Genomic DNA, 18,810 nt, shown 5'->3' on the forward strand with positions numbered 1-18,810 from the left:
CCAAAAGCTGGATGAGCACCCCAGGAAGGGTGGCCAAGCACCCCAAAAGTGGGATGAGCACTTCGGAGATCAGGATGAGCACCCCAGGAGCTGGGTCAGCCCCCCCAGGGAGCACTTGGGGAGCAGGGTGAGACTCCCAGGGCGATCTGAGGGTGTCTGGATGCCAAGACATGGAGACATAACCCTGTCCCCTTGCCTGGGGACATTCCCCAGTGTCCCGGAGTGTCCGTGCCTGGGACATTCCAGCCTGGGAATGCTGCAGTAGGAATGAGGGCTGAGAGGATCCGGCTCATTCCATACAAACCCATCCCTATCCTCTCACAGCACTCCCAGAACTTGCATTAACGTCATTTTTAAAGATTTTAAGTGTTCCTTGTGTCCAATGACCTCCACGGGGACACACTGGGTGACACTGGCATCCAGGCTCTGCTCTGTTCCCACCAAGCCCCCAAATCCTCTTTGCCTTCATTTTAGGGAACCCCTGCACCCAGGGCCTGGCTCTGGATAATTCCCACCAGGAATGGCAGAGCCTCCTTCACCCCTTATCTCTGCCGCGGTTTTCCTCCCCCATCAGAACCATCCCAGGATGTTTTCCTCGTTCTCCCTTATTGCAAAACCCACATCCAGCAAAACTTCCCTCCTCAAAGCAGATAAATAAACCCCAGAAAACCGGGCTGGCTGTGTGTCCCCGCTCTGGCCCCGGCCCTCACGTCACACAGCACATCCCAGGGATGGGAATTTTGGGGAGCAACTGCCTGATCCAACCCCAACCTCGGGAGCCGGTCTCCCAGGAAAACAAACAAGCCAGGCTTTGGAATACTTTTTGTTTTCATCCCGTGCTCAGGCTGGGGAGGATGTTTGCGGGCCGAGTCCCTGGATGATGTAAATCCATGATGTCAGGATCCAGCCATTGGTTTCCACCCTGAGATCGCCCCTTTCTCACGGAGCGCTCCGGGGAGCCCAGGCTCTCCGAGGAGGCTTTTCCCAGCCCGCCTTTCCCACGCCGAGCTCGGCTCCTGGGACCCACCCGGCTCCCTCACAGCCGTGCTGGTGGCCCTGGAGGTCACCGGCCACCAGTGCTCCAACCTGGACCCTCCACCTGGAAGAGGAGCTGAGCATCCGGATGGGGATTGCTCATCCCAGGAGCCCCGGGTGGATGTCACCTGGCACAGGCACACGGATTCCAGCGCTCCTACCTCAGCCTGCCCACCCTGCAGGGCTTCCTTGGCGCCCTAGAATGGCAGGTGGGTGATGCCAAGGCCTGGCACCAGCGCAGCCCTGAGGGTGGGGGACTCAGGGAGTGGCCAGGAGCATTCCTGGGTCCCATCCTCAGCTCTCCGTGGCTTCCATCCCCAAAATCCCCACAGCAAAGAGCAGCCTGGGGTGTTCCCATGGTTTATCCCCATGGAACCAGGAGCAGGGACCCCCTCGGGGACGCCTGTGCAGTGAGTGACTGGCACTGGATTGTCCCCTGTGGCCACAGTGACACAACCCAGGGGGGCTGGAGGGTGGCACCTCCTCTTCCCAGGGGTGGGATCCCCCACTCCCAGCACCTACTGGGGGGATTTCCCCTGCCAGGACCTCCCGAGGTCCCCGCTGTGCCGCAAACCTCCGGAAATCAGGATAATCTGGAATTATTGCACAAGGGTCTGGGGGTCCTGCCAACTTTCTGTCATCTCCTCCATCTGCTCCAGCCTTGGGGGGGAGGCTGAGGGGGTCTGGGGGTCAGGGAGGGTTTGGGAGTGGACACCCCGGAGCTGCAGGAGGTCCTGGATGGATGCCCCACATCCCGGCCAGCTGCAGCTGTGCTTTCCCGGCAGGAGCAGCTTCCCTGGCGCCAGGAGTGGGAACGGGGCCGGATCCAGGTGTGGGGGCAGTGGGGGGCTGGTGGGCTCCCCTTCCCAGGAGGATTGGGTGGGCTGCTCCTTCTTCCTCCTCTCAGCCCCAGGGCAATGTCCTGGTCTCAAAAACTCCTGCCAGAATCCCACCCACATAAAGCCTGATCCTAATGAAATCCTGGTCCTTATGTTACCAGCATCTCAGCCCTAATAATGACTGATCCCAATAGCACCTGCTCCCAATAACACCGATATCCCAGTCCTAACAACACCTGATCCTAATAACATCAACATCCAGATCCTAATAATTCCTGATCTTAGGAGTACCAGCATTCTGGTCCTAACAACACCTGAGCTTAATAATGCCTGATCTCAACACCAGCTCCTTCATCCCAAAAATCTTAATAATTCCCGATTCTTTTAATGCCTGATCCTGATAACTCCTGATCCCAACAGCCCCAGCATCCCTGTCCTAAATCATCCCAGCTCTAATGATCCCTGTCCTCGGGCAGCGTCTGGTGGCCACGGCTGCTTTCGGCACAGGCTGTCTCCAGGAATAGCTCCCAGACCTGATTCCTGCCCTTCTCCTTTATTCTGGCCTGGCAGAGGACAGACCCATTTTTCAGGCCAGCCTGGCTCTGGCAGCAGGACGGGGCAGCTCAGGTCAGGCAGGCAGGCTCAGGAGGGGGGCCCGTCCCGTGAGCCCCCAGGCTGTGCCTGAGGCAGAAATTCCCCCAAAATTCGAGCTTGGAGCCCCTCGAGGCATTTTTGAAGGTGGGGGGGAAGGCGGGAGCTGGCGGGAGCCGGGAGCGAAGAACTGGAACGGGGAATTGTGTTTTCTTTTAAATGTCATGTTTTTTTAAGCTCATTTTTGCACTTGGGTTTGGCGAAGCTGAGAAGACTCTAAGTGACAAACCAGCTGTCCCCCCGGCGCAGCGCAGACACCCCTCGCCCCACCCCCGGCCCCACGCCTGCAGCCCCCCCCAAGCCCCTCCAGCGCCGACCCCTTGACCCCTCCTCACCCCCCTGCACCCCAAAATTTGGGTGCGTGGGGCAGGGGTGGCCACGGAGGAGCCCCCGATGCTCCCGGCGGGGTTCTGTCTGTCGGGGACGCTGCAAGGCAAAGCTGGCGCTGTCGGGGTGCCAGAGGGAGGGCGGGGGTCCCGCAGCCCCCCCGCCCACCCCGCGAGCTCTAAGCCCAGTAAACCGGGAGGAGGCTGCAGAGGATGCTCGCCGTGGTGCCCAGCAGGGAGCGGTCAGCCAGGGGCACGGAGATCTTGTCCTCAGCCTGGACAGAGGGGGACAAGAGACGTTCTTCAGCATCATCTTCATCATTCCTCATGGCGGGGGGCTGCACTGAGCTCCCCCAGCCCACCCTGGCCCAGTCAGGTCCTCACCTGCCGGCGGTGGAAGGTCTCCACCACGGTGTCCAGCCCCGGGATGTTGTCCTTGTCCACGCGAGTCACGTAGCAGGCGCGCTGCAGTTGGGGTCTGTAGCTCACCAGCAGCTGTTGGAAGCCAAACCCGGCTCAGCTCCATCCCATCTCCCCCTTCCCGTGCCCCACAAAGCTCCCCACTCACATTCTTGTAGTCATAGATGACGGTGGCCGCGTTTCCGTCCCCACTGTCCAGGTAGAAAGTGGCTGCGTCCTCTTTCCAGGCCGCTCCAGCCCACAAACCGCTCCGCAGGACCTGGAGGGGGGCGAGGGGGGGTCTCAGGGGCTGCAAAACCCCTTCCCCTGGGCATCGGGGGGTCCCCACTGATGGTACTGGGGGTGTCCCCACTGGTGGCACTGGGAATGGTCCCCACTGATGGCACCGGGGGCGGTCCCCACTCACGGTGTCGGCGCGGCTCCGCTCGATGCTCAGCCGCATCAGCAGGGCGGCGGCGATGAGGAGCACCAGCAGCACCACCACGACCACCACGATGAGCAGGCAGCGGAGGCGGCCGCAGCTCAGGAGCTTGCGGGGCAGGTAGCAGAGCAGCCGAGGGAGGCAGCACAGGGACTTCTTGAGGCAGCCGGAGCAGCCGGTGCAGCCGGGGCACTTGGGGCACTTAGGGCACTTGGGACACTTGGGACACCTGCAGCACTTGGGCAGGCAGCAGCATTTGGCGCAGCACCAGCCGCATTTGGTGCAGCACTTGGCGCAGCACATGCTGCATCTGGCGCAGCATTTGACGCAGGGCACGCAGCAGCCTGGGCAGCAGCAGCCGTTCCCCGAGTCCTGGGGGTGAGGGAAAGTGGGGGGAGATGAGATCAGGGGGGTGGAGGTGGGAGCTGCAGGAGGTTGGGGGGGGCTGAGGGCTCATCCTGCTGCCCCCCAGCATCCCGCTGCCCCCTGGGCACTGGGAATGCAGCACCCCATGGTCCAAACCCCCATCCTGGGCACTGGTGCCTGGCTGGGATAAACTGGGCAAAGCCCCGAGCCGAGCTGGCTGCAGGGACACCCTGGTGTGGCAGTGCCACCCTGCAGGGACTCACCTCCTCTTCAAGCACCACCTGCTTCATGCTGCTGTCCATGGCTGCTGCCACCTCTTCCTCCTCTTCCTCCCATTCCCAGCCCAGCCTGGCCACCGGGACTGGGAGCTTTATACTGGGGCACTGGGGTGGGGACTGGAGCGGCCCCTCTGAAGGGTTTGGTGGCTCCGGGGCACAGCCAGGCCCTGGCATGTGACCCCCTCCTCTGGTGTTTGCTGAGTGCCCACTCCCAGCTGGATCCCCCTGGGAACCTGCTGCTCGAGAGGCTCCGGGGGCACTGGGTCAAGGACTCTTGTCCCCAGGCACGGGGACTTCTCTGCTGCCCAGGAGCAAGGTGGCTGGGCCAAAGCAAACCCTCCAGGGTGGAGCATCCGGCCGTGGCCGCAGCCCAGGCGAGAGCTGGCTGGTGTCCCTTCGCCAGCTCGGGCACCTGGAGCTGCTCGATGTGGCAAGGAACAAACAGGACATTGAAAATTTCCTGTAATCCGCAGGGATGGGGTGGGAATGGGGTCACCGTGGCCTGGGCAAGTGTCAGAGACACTCATTCTTGGTCCCGAGGCTTTTGGGGCTGGCAGAGGTGCCCGCAGTGTGGATTTTTTTGGGGTGAAAGCATCCCAGCTCTGGCTTGCCCCCCTCAGGTGGCATGGGGACACTGCTGGGCCTTGGTTTTGCCTATCCACGAGCCCCTCCTGCAACTGGGACCCCTCCAGCCACCCCTGGGACCCCCAGCACCCACAGCCAGACACTGGGGGGTGAACGCTGCCTCTTTTCCCAGGGTGTCAAGGGCCACAAGAGTCCCTTGAGGGTCTCCTGGCTGTTTGTTCTCAGTCACCGTGGGAGTCCTTATCACCCTTCCTGGCCCTTGGCACCCTCTTGACCCAGCTCCTTATCGCAGTCAGGGTTTTTGGGAAGCAGCTCTGAGTCAGCTCACGGAAATGTGGAATGTCCCTCCAGCTCCCAGCAAAGTGTCACCCCCTGGAGCTGTGACAGCCCCCTCTATGCCCATGGTAGTGATTTTTGGGGACAACGCTGAGTCTGCAGCTCTGGAAAGATCAAACCAACTTCCAGGGTTCTCTTTTTCCCCTCCCGGCCGTGCTGCTTCCCTGCTTTTCAATGCAGCACTTGGAAGGTTGCTCCCAACTCTTGTGGGGCAAGAGGGGCTGGAATGGATGGGAAAAGGGAGAGGATGGGATGGGGGGGAGCTGGAGGAAGTGGATCGTGGTGTCTGTGGGCTTGGTTCCCACTGGGGACGTGGCACAGTCCCTCTGTCCCAGCTGCACGAGGAGGAGACGGGGTTGGGAGTGTTATCTGAAGGTCTGGAAGGGCAGAGGCTGCTCCTTCCACCTCACCCTGCATCCTCCAAACTGGGAGGGGCACAGACGGGGACAGTGGGGGGACACAGGTGGGGACACTGGGAGGGCACCGATGGGGACACTGGGAGGGCACTGATGGGGACAATGGGAGCATCGTGTGCAGTTGTGCCGCTGCCCCCCGTGTTTGATCCCCCCCGAGTTCCTCTCACCCCAACATGAGGGATTCCCCTCCCCTCCCTGAACCCCACCAGGACACACCGCTGGGACACTGTGTCCCTGTCCCTGGCACCCAGGAAGGGCAAGAGCAGCACTTGGAGGCGGGGGCACAGGCTTTACTTTGTAGACAGAAGCAAATCCCAAAGAAAATCCCGCTTTTTTTTCTTTTCTTTTTTTTTTTTTTTTTTTTTTTTTCACGGCGAGAGCAGTGCATGGGAAAGCCGCGGTGCCAAGCGACAGAGGATGGAGCACCCCCGTGGCGGGGTGGCTGCCCCCGCGATGGGGACGGGGAGGAGGAGGAGAGATTCCCGGTTATCCCGCCTGGCAGGCAGCGTGTGGCGACAGTGACATCCCCGTCTCGCTGTCCCGTCCCTCTGGGCGCTGCTCCTACGCCCAGAACACGGGGACGGCGCTGCAGAGGATGTTGATGGTGGTGCCCAGCACGGAGCGGTCAGCCAGGGGCACGGCCTTGTCTCCAACGGCCTCATCCTGCAGGACAGAGAGCGGGGCAGCGGCTGCCACCCTCGGCAGTGTCCCCTCCAGAGGGGACAAACCCCCAGCCCCACATTTCCCGGGACTCAGGGCTCGGGCTGCGCCGAGCCCAGCGCGGCTCCACCGCCATCCCCGCGGGGTGGTCCCCGCTCACCTGCCGGCGCTGGAAGGTCTCGGTGACAGCGTCCAGCCCCGGGAAGTTGTCCTTGTCCACTCGGGTGATGTAGCAGGCGCGCTGACGCCAGGACCTGTAGCCGACCAGCAGCTGTTTGCAGACAGAGCCGGCTCAGCTCAGCGCCCTCCTGTCCCTGTCGCGCCCGTCCCCGGGTCCCCACGCACCTCGCTGTAGTCGTACACCACCGTGGCCGAGGCGTTGAGCCCATCCCGCACCGCGAACGTCCCGGTCCTTTCCTTCTTGCTCATGGCGAGCTGCTGGGGCGTCCCCTGGCCGTCCAGCCCGTGGATGGTCATCCTCAACACCTGCCGGGGGCAGAGAGGGGTCAGGGAGCTCTGCGGGGGCTGAGCTCCGCGCCCACAAAGCTGCGGTGCCACCCCGAGCCCCCTCCCGGAGCCGGTGGCACCGCGGCGCCGGTCCTGCCCTCACCGTCTCGGCGTGGGACTCGCTGAGGTGCAGCCCCAGCAGGAGGAAGGTGACGTTGACCACCACGAGGGCCACCACCACCAGCGCCACCAGCAGCAGGAGGCCCTTGAGCTCGTGGGGGACGCAGGGCAGGCGCGGCGGGGACTCCGTGTACCTCTGTTGGGGACACGGGGGGACACCCGGCTGAGCCGCCAGCGCCGGCGGGTGGCAGCGGGGGCTCAGCCCCACGCCCAGGGCGGGCGGCGGGCGCTCCTTACCGGAGGTGCCTCCTCCATCAGCGCCTCTTTGGAGCTGTCGTCCATCTCTCCGTGCGCTCCTGTCCCTTTGCCAGCCCCGTCCCGGGGGGATTTATAAGATCCGGGGAAGGCTGGGGCCACTCCAGCTGCCGAGGTGCCGCTTGTGCTGTTTGCTGAGTGCAGAGAAGAGCCAGGGAGGGGACAAAAAACCTCCGAGGGCCCTTCGCTGGCATTTCCCTGCCAAGGCAAACAGCGGGCAGTGCCCACCCTCCACACCCAGCCGGGGCTGTGGCAGGAGGGGCCCCAGCACGTCCCCGGGAGTTGGGGGGGGCTGCACCCCTGCTTCTGCACGGGCAGCTGTGTGTGCCCCCCCCGGGGCGGGGAAGGAGCTGGCTGGACTCATTGTTCCCGCGGGCCCCGTGCCAGGGACGGCGCAGATGGACGCCTGGCATGGGAGATTTGGGTGCCTGGGACGGACGGGTGGCCGGGCTGGCGCGGGTGGGTGCCCGGGGGGCTGCGCGGGCAGGGAGCCGGCGGGGGCAGCGCTGCAGCGAGGCGGGGGAGTCACTGCGGGGGGGAGGGGGGTCGCCCCCGTGTCCTGTCCCTCAGTTCTGAGCGCCCCAAAAGCACCGGGGTGGCCGCCAGCCCGGCGTGCAGCCCCGGGTTTGCTGGCTGCCGGGGACACGCGCGCACGGACACGCGTGCACCGCGATGCTGGCGCTGTCACTCAGCCGCATCCCTCCCTCCCTCCCTCCCTCCTTCCTTCCCTCCTTCCATCCCTCCCTCCCGCAGCGCCGGGCATGGTGTGCTGCAGAGCCGCGGGTCAGGCGCCCGCAGCCTCCGCCGCTTCTCCTTCACACTGAGATCCCCGGGGAAACAAAAAAAAATAAAAGAAAAAGAGAGGGAAAAAAAAAAAAAAAAGGCTTTTCCGCAGCTCCCGGGCACAGCGGCGTTGGGAGCAGCTGCCGGGATCGAACAGGGATAAGGCCAGGGCGTGATGGAGCTGCGGCGAGGGAGGAGGATGCTGAGGGACCAGTTCCCCGCTCGCCTCCTCCTCCTCCTCCTCCTCGCCGTGGCCTGGCTCTGGCCGCCGGCGGAGGGGCGGCGGCCCCCCCGGCCTCCCCCTTGCCCCCCGACCTGCTCCTGCACCCGGGACACGGCTTTTTGCGTCGACTCCAAGGCCGTGCCCAAGAACCTGCCCCCCGAGGTCATCTCGCTGTGAGTAGCCGGGGAGGGGACAGGGATGGAGACAGCGTCACAGCCCAGGAGCGCAGGGCTGGCAGAGGGGCAGGGGCACCCCTGCTGTGCTGCATTGGGGGGCAAACGCGGGGTACGGTCACTGTGGGGGGCTCTGGGGGAAGGAGGAGGCTGGGGACAGCCGGGGACCTGTCCCTGTGTCCTGCGGTGCTGGCACACGCAGCCATCCATCAGTGCCAGGCAGAGCAGCGCTGCCGCCTGTCCCCGCCGCGACCTTGGCGACCAGAACCCCCAGGAGACATGGCTGTGACCTTGGGGACCGTAACCCCAAGGTGGGGGGCACGACTCGAGGGGGGATCCTGATGGAGGGTCCCCGGGGACACGGCTGTCCCCCGGAGCCTGGCACGGGGCTGTGTGGCAGATGCGGGTGTTTACACCTGTGTGCGTGTGCTTACACACCCGTCCGCGCGTGTTTACACACGTGTGTGTGCACATGGCCCCGGGCCAGGAGCTGCCGCAGGGCGTGGGCAGCCCGGGGTGGCTGCCAACCCCCTGCACCTCGTGTCCCCTCCGTGTCCCCACTCCGGGCAGGGTGGCTGCTGGGGACCCTGTGCCACATCCCAGCGCCTCTCGTGGGCTGCACGGGCAGGCAGCAGGTGACACAGAGCCGCTGCTGGGCCCTCGGCTGAAGCTCCGTCTCTCCCGCAGGACCATGGTGAACACAGCCTTCACGGAGATCCGGGAGGCGGCTTTCGCCCACATCCCCTCCCTGCAGTTCCTGTAGGTGTCCCGTGCGCCCGGCCGGAGCTCCCCTCGGTGCCCATCCTGCCCGGCCCGGCGCTGACGCCTCTCCGCCTCTCTCTTCGCAGACTCCTCAACTCCAACAAGTTCACGCTGATCGGGGACAACGCCTTTGCCGGGCTCTCGCACCTGCAATACCTGTGTGTGACACGGGGACACGGGCACAGGGAGGGCACAGGGGGGATCCTCGGGATGGCCCCGTCACTGTCTGCTCCCATTCCAGGTTCATTGAGAACAACGACATCCAGGCACTTTCCAAGGGCACTTTCCGCGGGCTCAAGTCCCTGACACACCTGTGAGCACCTGGGGGACACTGCGGGGGTGGCCCTGTCCCTTCATCGCTGTTGGGGACATGTCACTTCCACAACCCTTCTTGTCCCCCAGGTCCTTGGCCAACAACAACCTGCAGACGCTGCCACGGGACCTCTTCAAACCGCTGGACATCCTGAGTGACCTGTGAGGCTGCCACAGCACCGGGGACACCGGGGACACTGGGGACACCGGGCTGGGGAGAGGGTGACATCCTGGGGGTGGGGACTTGGGCAGGGTGCTGTGTGCTGGGAGTGACCTGGTGCCACCCCTGGCAGGGACCCCCAGGACACTGAGATGGGGAGGGGGTGACATCCCGGTGGGTGCTGGGGGTGACCCGGTGCCACCCCTGTCAGGGACCTCCGTGGCAACACGCTGGCCTGTGACTGCAAGATCAAGTGGCTGGTGGAGTGGCTGGAGAACACCAACACCACGGTCCCCGCCGTCTTCTGCAGCAGCCCCGGGCAGTTCGAGGGACAGCGGATCCGGGACCTGGCGCTCGGTGACTTCCAGTGCATCACCACAGGTGAGGCACCACCACCACCTGTCCCACGTCCCCTCACTTTGGGTGTTCAGACCCTCACTGCCCCCTCTCCCTGCTCCAGATTTCGTCATGCACCAGGTCCTGCCCTTCCAGGCAGTGTCGGCCGAGCCCTTTACCTACGCCAGTGACCTGTACGTGGCCCTGGCGCAGCCGAGCGCCAGCAGCTGCTCCATCCTCAAGTGGGACTATGTGGAGCGCAAACTCCGCGACTTCGACCGCATCCCCGGTGAGGAATAGGGCTGGGAGTCCCCTCCTGGGCTGGGGCCCTATTTGGGGTGACCTGGGATGGGCACAGCCCTGGTGTGACCTTGGCGTCATGCTCTCAGCTCACTCGGCGGTGCACTGCAAGCCCATCGTGGCTCAGGACCAGCTCTACGTGGTGGTGGCTCAGCTCTTTGGCGGCTCCTACATCTACCGCTGGGACACGGCTGTGGACAAATTCATCAAGATCCAGGACATCGACAGCCAGAAGATCCGCAAGCCCAACGACATCGAGGCCTTCCAGATCGAGGGCGACTGGTACTTTGTCATCGCTGACAGCTCCAAGGCGGGCTCCACCAGCCTCTACCGCCTCAACCAGAACGGGTTTTACTCCCACCAAGCCCTCCACGCCTGGCACCGCGACACTGACGTGGAGTACGTGGAGAACGATGGCAAACCCCGGCTGATCATCTCCAGCAGCTCGCAGGCCCCCGTCATCTACCAGTGGAGCCGGGCGCAGAAGCAGTTCGTGCCGCAGGGCGAGGTGGGCGGGATGCTGGACGTGCAGATGGTCAAACACTTCAGGGCCAAGCGGGACCAGTTCCTGTGCCTGAGCCGCTACATCGGCGACTCCAAGGTGGTGCGGTGGGAAGGGCAGCAGCGCTTCGTGGAGGTGCAGACGCTGCCCTCGCGGGGCTCCATGGTGATGCAGCCCTTCGCCGTGGGGCAGCGGCAGTACCTGGCGCTGGGCAGCGACTTCTCCTTCACCCACGTCTACCTGTGGGAAGAGGAGAAGCAGAAGTTCGCCAAGTTCCAGGAGCTGTCGGTGCAGGCGCCGCGGGCTTTCCGGGCCGTGCCGGCGGCCGACGTGCAGCTGCTGCTGGCGCCCAGCTTCAAGGCCAACACGCTGGTGTACCGGCACGTGGTGGTGGACCTCAGCCTGTAGCCTGCACCCCGGACGCCCACCGGACATGCATGTGCCCACCACCCCTTGATCTCACCCCGGGCACCGCCCCCTGTCCCAGCCCTCCACCGTCACTCAGCCTCACGGTGCCTCAGTTTCCCCGCGGTGCTGCCGGTTTCACCCTGTGGGATGCAGAGAGGGAGGAGGGGACACCTCTTGCCCTGCGGAGCTGCACCCCTGGGGGGGTGGAGAGGGTTTGGGGGGTCTTTGTCTCAGCTTGGGCCCTGGGCTGGGAGCTGGTGGCAGGAAAGGAGGGGGGACAGGGATGTGGCAGGAGGGGTGGTGGCATTCCCAGGATGCTGAGGGACTTTGGGATGCTCCAAAAATGGATGGGGTGACCAAAGTGGGTGGGGTGGGATGGCCCGAGGAGGGCGGGATGCTCAAAAATAGGATGCTGAGGATGATGATGGGATGCTGAGGATGATGATGGGATGCTCCAAGGCCGGTAGGATGCTCCGAGGTGGAGGCAGATGGGATGCTGAGGATGATGATGATGGGATGCTCCAGGATGCCCCAAGGTGGATGCAGATTCGACACCCTGAGGATGATGGGATGCTCTGAGGTGGATGCAGATGGGATGCTGAGGATGATGATGGGATGCTCCAGGACGCTCCGAGGTGGATGCAGATCCCTGAGGACAGAGGAATTCTCGAGGCCAGCAGCTCCTGCCCCTCTCTGTGCACGTCCAGCAGCTCCCCGTGCCCATGGCCACCCTGGCAGCCAGGACCCAGCGGGGTGCCGTGCCCACCAAACCCCCCCAATAAACACACTGTGACCCCCAGCCCTGCCCGTGTGTCCTTCCAGCCACGGGGTGCCCGCTCTGTCCCACATTCCACCAGGGAGCGGAAAATCCTCATTTTCGGGCCCTCCAGGCCCCGCACGTGGTGGTTTTTTCCAGCAGAAACCTTGGCCCGCGCGGTGAGGGTGGGAAGCAGGAGGTGTTTCCCCAGGGAGAGGAGTCCCCCGCTGGACTGGTTTTCCAGGGGAGCGTTTCCCTGGCTCCCGGGTGTATAAATATGCATGTGAAAACCCGCCAATTAAGCGCACAAATAAAGATCCTCTCGTAACAGGCAGCCCCGGGGCACGGACGGGTTTGGGGAGCAGGATGACTTCTCCCAGGGCATTGCCACGTCTCCCTGCCTCAGTTTCCCTGACTGGAAAAAGCAGATTTGACAGCACGGGGAGAACTGCAGGAGGGTTCTGGCACTTCCACGGTGGCCGTGAATGGGATGGGGAATTTGGGAAACCCTGGATCAGTCCTGGGGCTGCAGGGCCAAGGGGGAGGTGCCCCAAAGAAGCGATTCAAACAGCTTCTGTTTTCTCGGGAGCATCTTTCAGGGCTCCACTCTTGCAGGGGAGTGCTCTGCATCGTCCATCAGAGCACCAAAAAAGCATCACATCCTCTCCAGATCCAAAAATAATCCTTTAACATCAATCAGAGCAGCTCTCCACTCCCTTTCCTACCAGTTTATTGCTTTTAAAATTGTATGCTTTAAGATATAATAATATAGATCTACTAGGAAATTAATTTTTATGTATTAAGGAGCATTTAATATGTTTTATATATTAATATATAGCGTAATAATATAGTAATATTCGATGTATGTGGGGAATTTTAACCACGACACTTTTGTGCACGTTTAGTATATTCTGTGTTGATATTTAACACGTTTAGGGGGTTTATAAAACGTTTTTATTTTATAAAGCTGGGACTCACGGCTCCACATGTGGGTCACACTAACAGGGGGGCGCCGTTGCCCTTTTAAGGGCATTGCCCCTTTTAAGAGCCGCCGTTGCCCTTTTAAGGGCATTGCCCTTTTAAGAGCGGCCTGTGGGGCCTGCACCGCGCCTGCGCCGCTCCGCTGCTGCAACTTTCAAGTTTTTGGATTCGCTCCCTCGGGGTTCGGGGGAAATTTGGGGGGATTTGGGAGCTCCAGGGGCGGGGGGGGGAGGGGCACAGGCGGGGCCGCATCATGGTGTCGTGGATCCTCTGCCGGGTGACTGAGTGAGTGGGGTAACGGGGGTGTAACGGAGGAGGAGCGGCTGCAGGGCGGGGGTGCCCCCGGGGGGGGGGTCACAGCCATCCCCGACCCCCTGTCCCCCCTCCGGGTATTCCGTTAATGGGGGGCCCCCTGTTGGGCCCGCAGCGGGGACTCCTCGGAGAGACCCCAGGCGGGGTTTGGGGGGAGGCGACCCCAAATTTCTGGTATGGGGGTAACCAGTACCGTGCCCCCCCAAAACGTGCTACTCCCCAAAAATGGGTCCCCCCTGGTCCTCGCTGCCCGTCCTGGGGAGGGTGAGCACGGCCAGGGGTCCCCTGCATCACCCATGGGTGGGGGGGGTCCCCTGTATTGCCCTGCACCACCCGAGGGCGGTCTCTGCTCAGAGGGTCCCCACGTTTCCTGGCGGGGTCCCCGCTCAGGGAAAGTCGCCGGGACACCCCGAGGTGGGTGCTCGGGGGTGGTGACACCTCACCGGCTGCCCCGGCGCGGAGCTTGGCACCGGCACCGCTGCGCCGGGGACCAAGCCCGTGCCCTGCCACCTCCCCCTGCCCCGCCCCGACAGGTCTGGCCGGTCCCGTGGACGTGGGAGTGACCCCGTGCTCATGGCTGAACCTCCGCGGAGCCTTCCGGAGCCTTTTGCCGGCCTCCCCGGGCTCGGCATGGTGCTGGAGGGGGTCAAGGGCAGGCTCCGGCGCTGGGGCCGGCAGCTGTGCTGGTCGCTGTTCCTGCTGCTCTACGCGGGGTGGCCGCGCTGCCTCACCCCCCCTCTGCGTTACAGGCTGCTTTTCGGGATGCTCTACCCGGCCTACGCCTCCTACAAGGCTGTGAAGACGAAAAACATCCGGGAATATGTGAGTCAAGTGCCGGGGGAGCCCTTTCCAGGTTCCAGACTCCCCTTTCCAGGCTCTAGTTCCCTTTTCTGGGTTTCAGCCACTCTTTTCCCGGGCTCCAGTTCCCCCTTTTCCCGGGCTCCAGTCCTCCCTTTCCTGGGGTTCCAGCCCCTCCTTTTCCCGGGGCTCCAGTCCCTCTTTCTGGGGTTCAGCCACCCTTTTTCCAGGCTCCACTTCCCCCTTTTCCCGGGGCTCCAGTCCCCCCTTTCTGGGCTCTAATCCCCTCCTTTCCCAGGCTCCAGTGCCCCTCCCCAGGCTCCAATGCCCATTTGGGGGTTCAGCCCCCCTCTTTCCAGTCTCCAGCCCCTTCTGAAGGCCTCCCCATGGCTCCCCCAGGTCCGCTGGATGATGTACTGGATCGTCTTTGCTCTCTTCATGGCCACAGAGACCTTCACCGACCTCCTCGTCTCCTGGTGAGCCTGGGGAGGGACTCTGGCTGTCCCCCATGTCCCCAGAGCCGATGTGGGGGGGGGAACAGGAGGTGCCACTGGAGCCCCCGCCATCTCCTGCCCCCTCCTCGCCCAGGTTCCCCTTCTACTACGAGGTGAAGATGGCCTTTGTCATCTGGCTGCTGTCGCCGTACACGCGGGGGGCCAGCCTGCTCTACCGCCGCTTCGTGCACCCCACGCTGGCCCGCAGGGAGAAGGTACAAATTCCCCAAGTCCCCGGGATTTTGGGGGTCCTCCCTGCCCAGCCTGGGGGGGTTCAGCCCCCTGAGTCGGGTTGGTGATGGCCCGGGGTGTGGCAATGCCCCAGGGACATGGCATTGCTCCCTGGGAGGTGACAATGGGACACGTGATGCATTGGGAGGTGACAATGGTCAGGGAATGCCCCAGGACATGGCATTACCCTGGGAGGTGACAATGCCCCAAAATGTGACAATGCTCAGGAACATGGCATTGCCCTGTAAGGTGACAATGCCCAGGGAATGCCCCAGGACATGGCATTGCTCTGGGAGGTGACAATGCTCAGGGACGTGACAATGCCCTGGGACATGGTGATGCACTAGGAGGTGACAATACTCAGGGACATTTCGATGTCCCAGGATGGTGATGATGCCCAGGGTTGTGATTTCCCTGGGAGGTGACAATGCCCAGGGACATGGCCGTGCCCTGGGAGGTGACAATGCCCCAGGCCACCATCCTGCCCTCCCAGCACCACTGCACCCCTCCTGTCTCTCAGGACATCGACGCGTTCCTGGTCCAGGCCCGCCAGCAAAGCTACCAGACCATGCTGCGCTTCGGCAAGAGGGGCCTCAACCTGGCGGCCACCGCCGCCGTCCATGCGGCCACCAAGGTACCCAGGGAGTAAACCTGACCCCAGCAGGGTGACAGCAGAGGGTGCCGACCCCCGGCTGGGGCTCTGACCGTGCTCTGTGTCCCCCGATGCAGAGCCAGGGCGCGCTGGCCGGGCGGCTCCGCAGCTTCAGCATGCAGGACCTGCGCTCCCTGCGCGAGCAGGACCCCGTGCACTTCCAGGACCCGCTGTACCTGGAGGGGCAGGAGAGCCTCCAGCAGCCCCTGGGTGAGGAGCTGGGGTGGGAGGTCTCAGTGCCTCCAGCAAAGCCCTTGGTGGCCGTGCTGGGAGCTGGCATGTCCCCTCTGTCCCCAGGCTACGGCGCCGGCCGTCGGTACGACAGCGAGACGGACGACGAGGAGCTGTGGTCGGACTCGCAGGTGTCCCCCCAGCCGTCCCCACGCCGGGATCCCAAAGCCCTGTCCCGCAGCCAGAGCCTGCGGTGCCTGAGGAAGAACCCAGGAAAAGAGGTGCCGTGGGAGGGGGACACGCGGGGGTCTGGGGGGTGTGGGGCTGTGTGAGGGTGTCCTGACCTGTCCCTGTCCCTGCCCAGGGCTCTTCCTGGTCCCTGCGCAGCCGGAGCAGGAGGAAAGCCGCTCTGTCAGAGCAGGACAGCTAAAAATCCCGAGAAACCTCTGCCAGGAGCCTGGAGAGGAGTTTGCTGCTGCGGCGTCAGGAGGGAGCTGTGGCTCTTGTGTCCCTGGGGTGGCTCCTGCACCCCTGGGGATCCTCACACTGTAATTCCCTTCCGTGACCTCTGTGGTGCCTCGAGGAGGGGGGAGCAGCTCATTCCCCCCCATCCCAGACCCCCCAGCTCAGCACCGGCGCCTCTGGTGCGGGGTCTGCCCCCTCCTTTTCCCCCACCCCATGAACACTACACGCTCCCCTCCTCTCCTGCTGCCTTATTCCCAACATTCTTGTTCCCCTGGGAGCCAGGAGTGGACGTGCCTTGTCCCTCTGAAGCCAAAGCCATGGCCCCTGCCCGGGGGGCCCCCCCAGACACAGACTGACACCCCCATACTTGAACCCGGAGCACCGGGCAGCACACGGCTTTTAACATTCCCCTCTCCCAAAAAGAGGGTTTTGTACATGGAAAAATAAACGTTGTTTCAGACTTTGGGAAGCAGGAGTTGTCCCCCGGGCCATCCCCTTCCACAGGAGACTTCCTGGGATTGTTTTTTTCTCTTGGAGGAAGCTCTGGAATCCAGCTGAGACTCCTCCAGGGCCTCTCCCATGTTCCAGGACGCCAGGTAGCAGCCCCAGACTCCTCCAGGAAAGCTTCCTGAGATTTTTTTCCTATGGAGGAAGCTGTACCCTCAGGGATCCATCCATCCAAGACTCCCTCCAGGCATCTCCAAAAGGCTTTTCCCCATATTTCAGCTTCCATATTCCCGGATAACGCCCCTAGACTCCTCCAGGGAAGCTTCCCGGGACGATTTGGAAGGAGCTCCATCTTTGGGAATCCACCCCGTGCTCCTCACGGGCGTCTCCCAGGGTCTTTTGCCACTCACTTTTTGTCCCCGAGGCCACCATTCCCAAACTCCCCTGGCTCCCTGCAGTAGCCGCGTCCCCCACGGCGTGGCAGCAGCAGCAGCAGCCGGGACACCCGGGATGCAGCCGGACATCCCCGGACCGTCCCCTCTCCCTGCCCATCCCGGGCTTATCCCGACTCCTTCCCGGGGGGAATCGTCACCCACCAAACTGGGTGGGTGACACTCGGGGTGGCACAAGGCGGCTCTGCCGCTTGCCCCCGGCTGCCCGCCTGTCCCGCGGTGCCCCTGCTCCCTGGCATCAATCCCCTCGCTCCCAATCCTCCCTGCCCTCGCCCCTGGGGCCAGCGGTATTTTTAGCCCTCGGCTGCCGCCCGCTCCCGGGGGTCTTCCCAGGGCAGCGGGAGCGTCGGGGCCCGGGCCGGGCCGGGCTCTGCGGGGCGGCCCGGGGCAGGCAGGGGTGTTGGAGCAGATTAGGTGGAGGTGGCTGGATTAGCCCCGTAAAACTGCCTGGGAGACGATTACTTAAAGCAGCGGAGAAGGAAGGCTGGGTGGGGACAGCGAGGGCCAGGGGGCTGCCTGTAATCCCCCTAAAGCCGCTTAGGGAGCGCGGTTCCTCCAAGGATACGGCCCCGGGGGAGGCTGCCGGAGTGACCCGGGGGTCAAAGAGGGGGTCCTTCCGTGTTGGGGTACGCCCAGGTGTGCTAAGAGAGGGGGGCAGCGGCGTTGGAGCCTCAGTGTCGCATCCCCAGGGTGCGGGGTCGGGGATTCCCGGCTTGGGGAAACTGAGGCACGACAGCAGCGCCTTCCATGGAGCGGGGGGAAATGCGGGGTCCTGGAAAGGAACAAGGAGTTTTGGTGTCCTGCTTCGGTCAATCCGCGTGTCCCCCAGGGGCTGGAACCCAAGGAGGGGGCAGGAGGCGGGTGGGGTGGCACAGGCCGTCCCCCCAGGGCTGAGGCAGCTCCGGCGGTGCCAGCGCTGATCCCAGCTGTGTCAGCGCACGGGCCAGTGCCAGGCTGCATCAGCAAAGCCCTAATCCCCCCCGGCTCGCCTGGCACCGCCCCAGCACGTCAGTTTAAGCGCCTGACCTGAGCTCGCCCGCTGCCATGGTCCCCTCCGGGGAGGGGCTGCCAGGCTGAGCCCCGGCTGGCACCGCTCTGGGGACCCCCGGGGGTCACTGGGCTGGGGGGACAGTGGAGCTGGGGGGTGATATCACCGAGGGGGCTCAGGAGCTGCGGGTTCAGGGAGGGGATTCAGGGAGCAGAGCCCCCTCTGCTCCACTCAGGTGAGACCCCAGCTCGGGGGTTCCCAATATCAGAGGGACGTGGAGCCGCTGGGGAAAGTCCAGAGGAGGCCACGGAGATGCTCCATACCTGGAGCCAGGTTAGGAGAGCTGGGGACGCTCACCTGGAGAAGGGAAAGCCCCATGGAGAGCTCAGAGCCCCTTCCAGAGCCTAAAGGGGCTCCGGGAGAGCTGCAGAGGGCCCTGGGGGACAAGGGATGGAGGGACAGGACACAGGGGATGGCTCCCTGCCTGCCACCCTCGGGAGCTGGCAGGGCCCGGGTGACGCAGGGCTGCTCCCTCTCTCAGCTGACAGGGACACGGCTGATGCTGCGATGCCAACCCCGGCCCGTGGTGTCCCCGGGCCAGGCACTGCCTGTCCCTGGTGCCCGGGAATGCCGTGGCCGGGCACCGCGGGGGTGTCACCCACCGCTGTCCCCTCCCCGGGCAGTGCAGGGTCAGGGAAATTTGGGGTTACTCCTGAAGGGGATTTTACCTCCCCGATGATGATTCTATCTCATCCTCCTCTCTCCCCGCAGCCCCCCGAGCTGCTGTCGGGGCCGGCAGCAGACCGACCCCCCTCAAACCCACCCTGGTGACACCGAGTGACATCCAGGCTCCTGCACCCCCCCTCCTCCTTCTTCCCTGCCCCATCC

General features: G+C 63.8%; 4 protein-coding genes across 6 annotated transcripts; 2 read left to right on the forward strand and 2 right to left on the reverse strand.

Annotated features, from left to right (window-relative positions):
* Positions 1-2,668: 2,668 nt before the first annotated feature.
* On the reverse strand, positions 2,669-4,392 carry LOC136304278 (surfactant protein C-like). Its single transcript, XM_066207898.1, has 5 exons — positions 4,322-4,392; positions 3,678-4,064; positions 3,420-3,530; positions 3,236-3,346; positions 2,669-3,126 (listed from the first exon to the last, which is right to left on the reverse strand). Exons 1-5 carry the CDS (start codon positions 4,358-4,360, stop codon positions 3,031-3,033), a joined length of 744 nt encoding a protein of 247 aa, XP_066063995.1. The 5' UTR covers positions 4,361-4,392; the 3' UTR covers positions 2,669-3,030.
* A 1,556-nt stretch (positions 4,393-5,948) lies between these two features.
* On the reverse strand, positions 5,949-7,452 carry LOC136304264 (surfactant protein C-like). The gene is made up of 5 exons (XM_066207869.1): positions 7,198-7,452; positions 6,944-7,096; positions 6,679-6,819; positions 6,494-6,604; positions 5,949-6,336 (listed from the first exon to the last, which is right to left on the reverse strand). Exons 1-5 carry the CDS (start codon positions 7,240-7,242, stop codon positions 6,235-6,237), a joined length of 552 nt encoding a protein of 183 aa, XP_066063966.1. The 5' UTR covers positions 7,243-7,452; the 3' UTR covers positions 5,949-6,234.
* LOC136304262 (leucine-rich repeat LGI family member 3-like) lies at positions 7,435-11,973 on the forward strand. Its single transcript, XM_066207865.1, has 9 exons — positions 7,435-7,639; positions 8,111-8,394; positions 9,082-9,153; positions 9,243-9,314; positions 9,398-9,469; positions 9,559-9,630; positions 9,840-10,009; positions 10,089-10,253; positions 10,354-11,973. Exons 2-9 carry the CDS (start codon positions 8,174-8,176, stop codon positions 11,172-11,174), a joined length of 1,665 nt encoding a protein of 554 aa, XP_066063962.1. The 5' UTR covers positions 7,435-7,639; positions 8,111-8,173; the 3' UTR covers positions 11,175-11,973.
* A 1,065-nt stretch (positions 11,974-13,038) lies between these two features.
* Positions 13,039-17,013, forward strand: LOC136304263 (receptor expression-enhancing protein 4-like). Of its 3 annotated transcripts, none has more exons than XM_066207868.1 (8): positions 13,039-13,093; positions 13,974-14,046; positions 14,422-14,498; positions 14,611-14,731; positions 15,268-15,381; positions 15,477-15,609; positions 15,697-15,851; positions 15,935-17,013. In XM_066207868.1, the coding sequence occupies exons 2-8, from the start codon at positions 13,987-13,989 to the stop codon at positions 15,998-16,000; spliced, it is 726 nt and encodes a 241-aa protein (XP_066063965.1). In that variant the 5' UTR covers positions 13,039-13,093; positions 13,974-13,986; the 3' UTR covers positions 16,001-17,013. The 3 variants fall into 3 exon arrangements, with proteins under 3 accessions (XP_066063965.1, XP_066063964.1, XP_066063963.1); XM_066207867.1 differs by lacking the exon at positions 13,039-13,093 and adding an exon at positions 13,142-13,197; XM_066207866.1 differs by lacking the exon at positions 13,039-13,093 and having other exon boundaries at positions 13,600-14,046.
* The last annotated feature ends 1,797 nt before the right edge of the window (positions 17,014-18,810 follow it).

The sequence above is a fragment of the Chamaea fasciata genome, unplaced genomic scaffold, assembly GCF_029207755.1.
Source record: "Chamaea fasciata isolate MVZ Bird 193981 ecotype frontalis unplaced genomic scaffold, bChaFas1.0.hap1 SCAF_67, whole genome shotgun sequence".
NCBI lineage: Eukaryota > Metazoa > Chordata > Aves > Passeriformes > Sylviidae > Chamaea > Chamaea fasciata.

Excerpts from the sequence above, each read along its gene's own strand:
- LOC136304263 (XM_066207866.1), top strand. The coding sequence starts at position 13,798 with ATGGCTGAACCTCCGCGGAGCCTTCCGGAGCCTTTTGCCGGCCTCCCC. Across the intron at positions 15,382-15,476 it reads CCGTCCATGCGGCCACCAAG|AGCCAGGGCGCGCTGGCCGG; the intron begins GTACCCAGGGAG and ends CCCCCGATGCAG. Across the intron at positions 15,610-15,696 it reads GAGCCTCCAGCAGCCCCTGG|GCTACGGCGCCGGCCGTCGG; the intron begins GTGAGGAGCTGG and ends CTCTGTCCCCAG.
- LOC136304264 (XM_066207869.1), bottom strand. The coding sequence starts at position 7,242 with ATGGACGACAGCTCCAAAGAGGCGCTGATGGAGGAGGCACCTCCG. Across the intron at positions 6,605-6,678 it reads TGGTGTACGACTACAGCGAG|CTGCTGGTCGGCTACAGGTC; the intron begins GTGCGTGGGGAC and ends GTCTGCAAACAG. Across the intron at positions 6,337-6,493 it reads AGACCTTCCAGCGCCGGCAG|GATGAGGCCGTTGGAGACAA; the intron begins GTGAGCGGGGAC and ends TCTGTCCTGCAG.
- LOC136304262 (XM_066207865.1), top strand. The coding sequence starts at position 8,174 with ATGGAGCTGCGGCGAGGGAGGAGGATGCTGAGGGACCAGTTCCCCGCT. Across the intron at positions 9,315-9,397 it reads CTCTCGCACCTGCAATACCT|GTTCATTGAGAACAACGACA; the intron begins GTGTGTGACACG and ends CTCCCATTCCAG. Across the intron at positions 9,470-9,558 it reads CTCAAGTCCCTGACACACCT|GTCCTTGGCCAACAACAACC; the intron begins GTGAGCACCTGG and ends CTTGTCCCCCAG.
- LOC136304278 (XM_066207898.1), bottom strand. The coding sequence starts at position 4,360 with ATGGACAGCAGCATGAAGCAGGTGGTGCTTGAAGAGGAG. Across the intron at positions 3,531-3,677 it reads AGCGGAGCCGCGCCGACACC|GTCCTGCGGAGCGGTTTGTG; the intron begins GTGAGTGGGGAC and ends GCCCCCCTCCAG. Across the intron at positions 3,347-3,419 it reads TCATCTATGACTACAAGAAT|CTGCTGGTGAGCTACAGACC; the intron begins GTGAGTGGGGAG and ends GGCTTCCAACAG.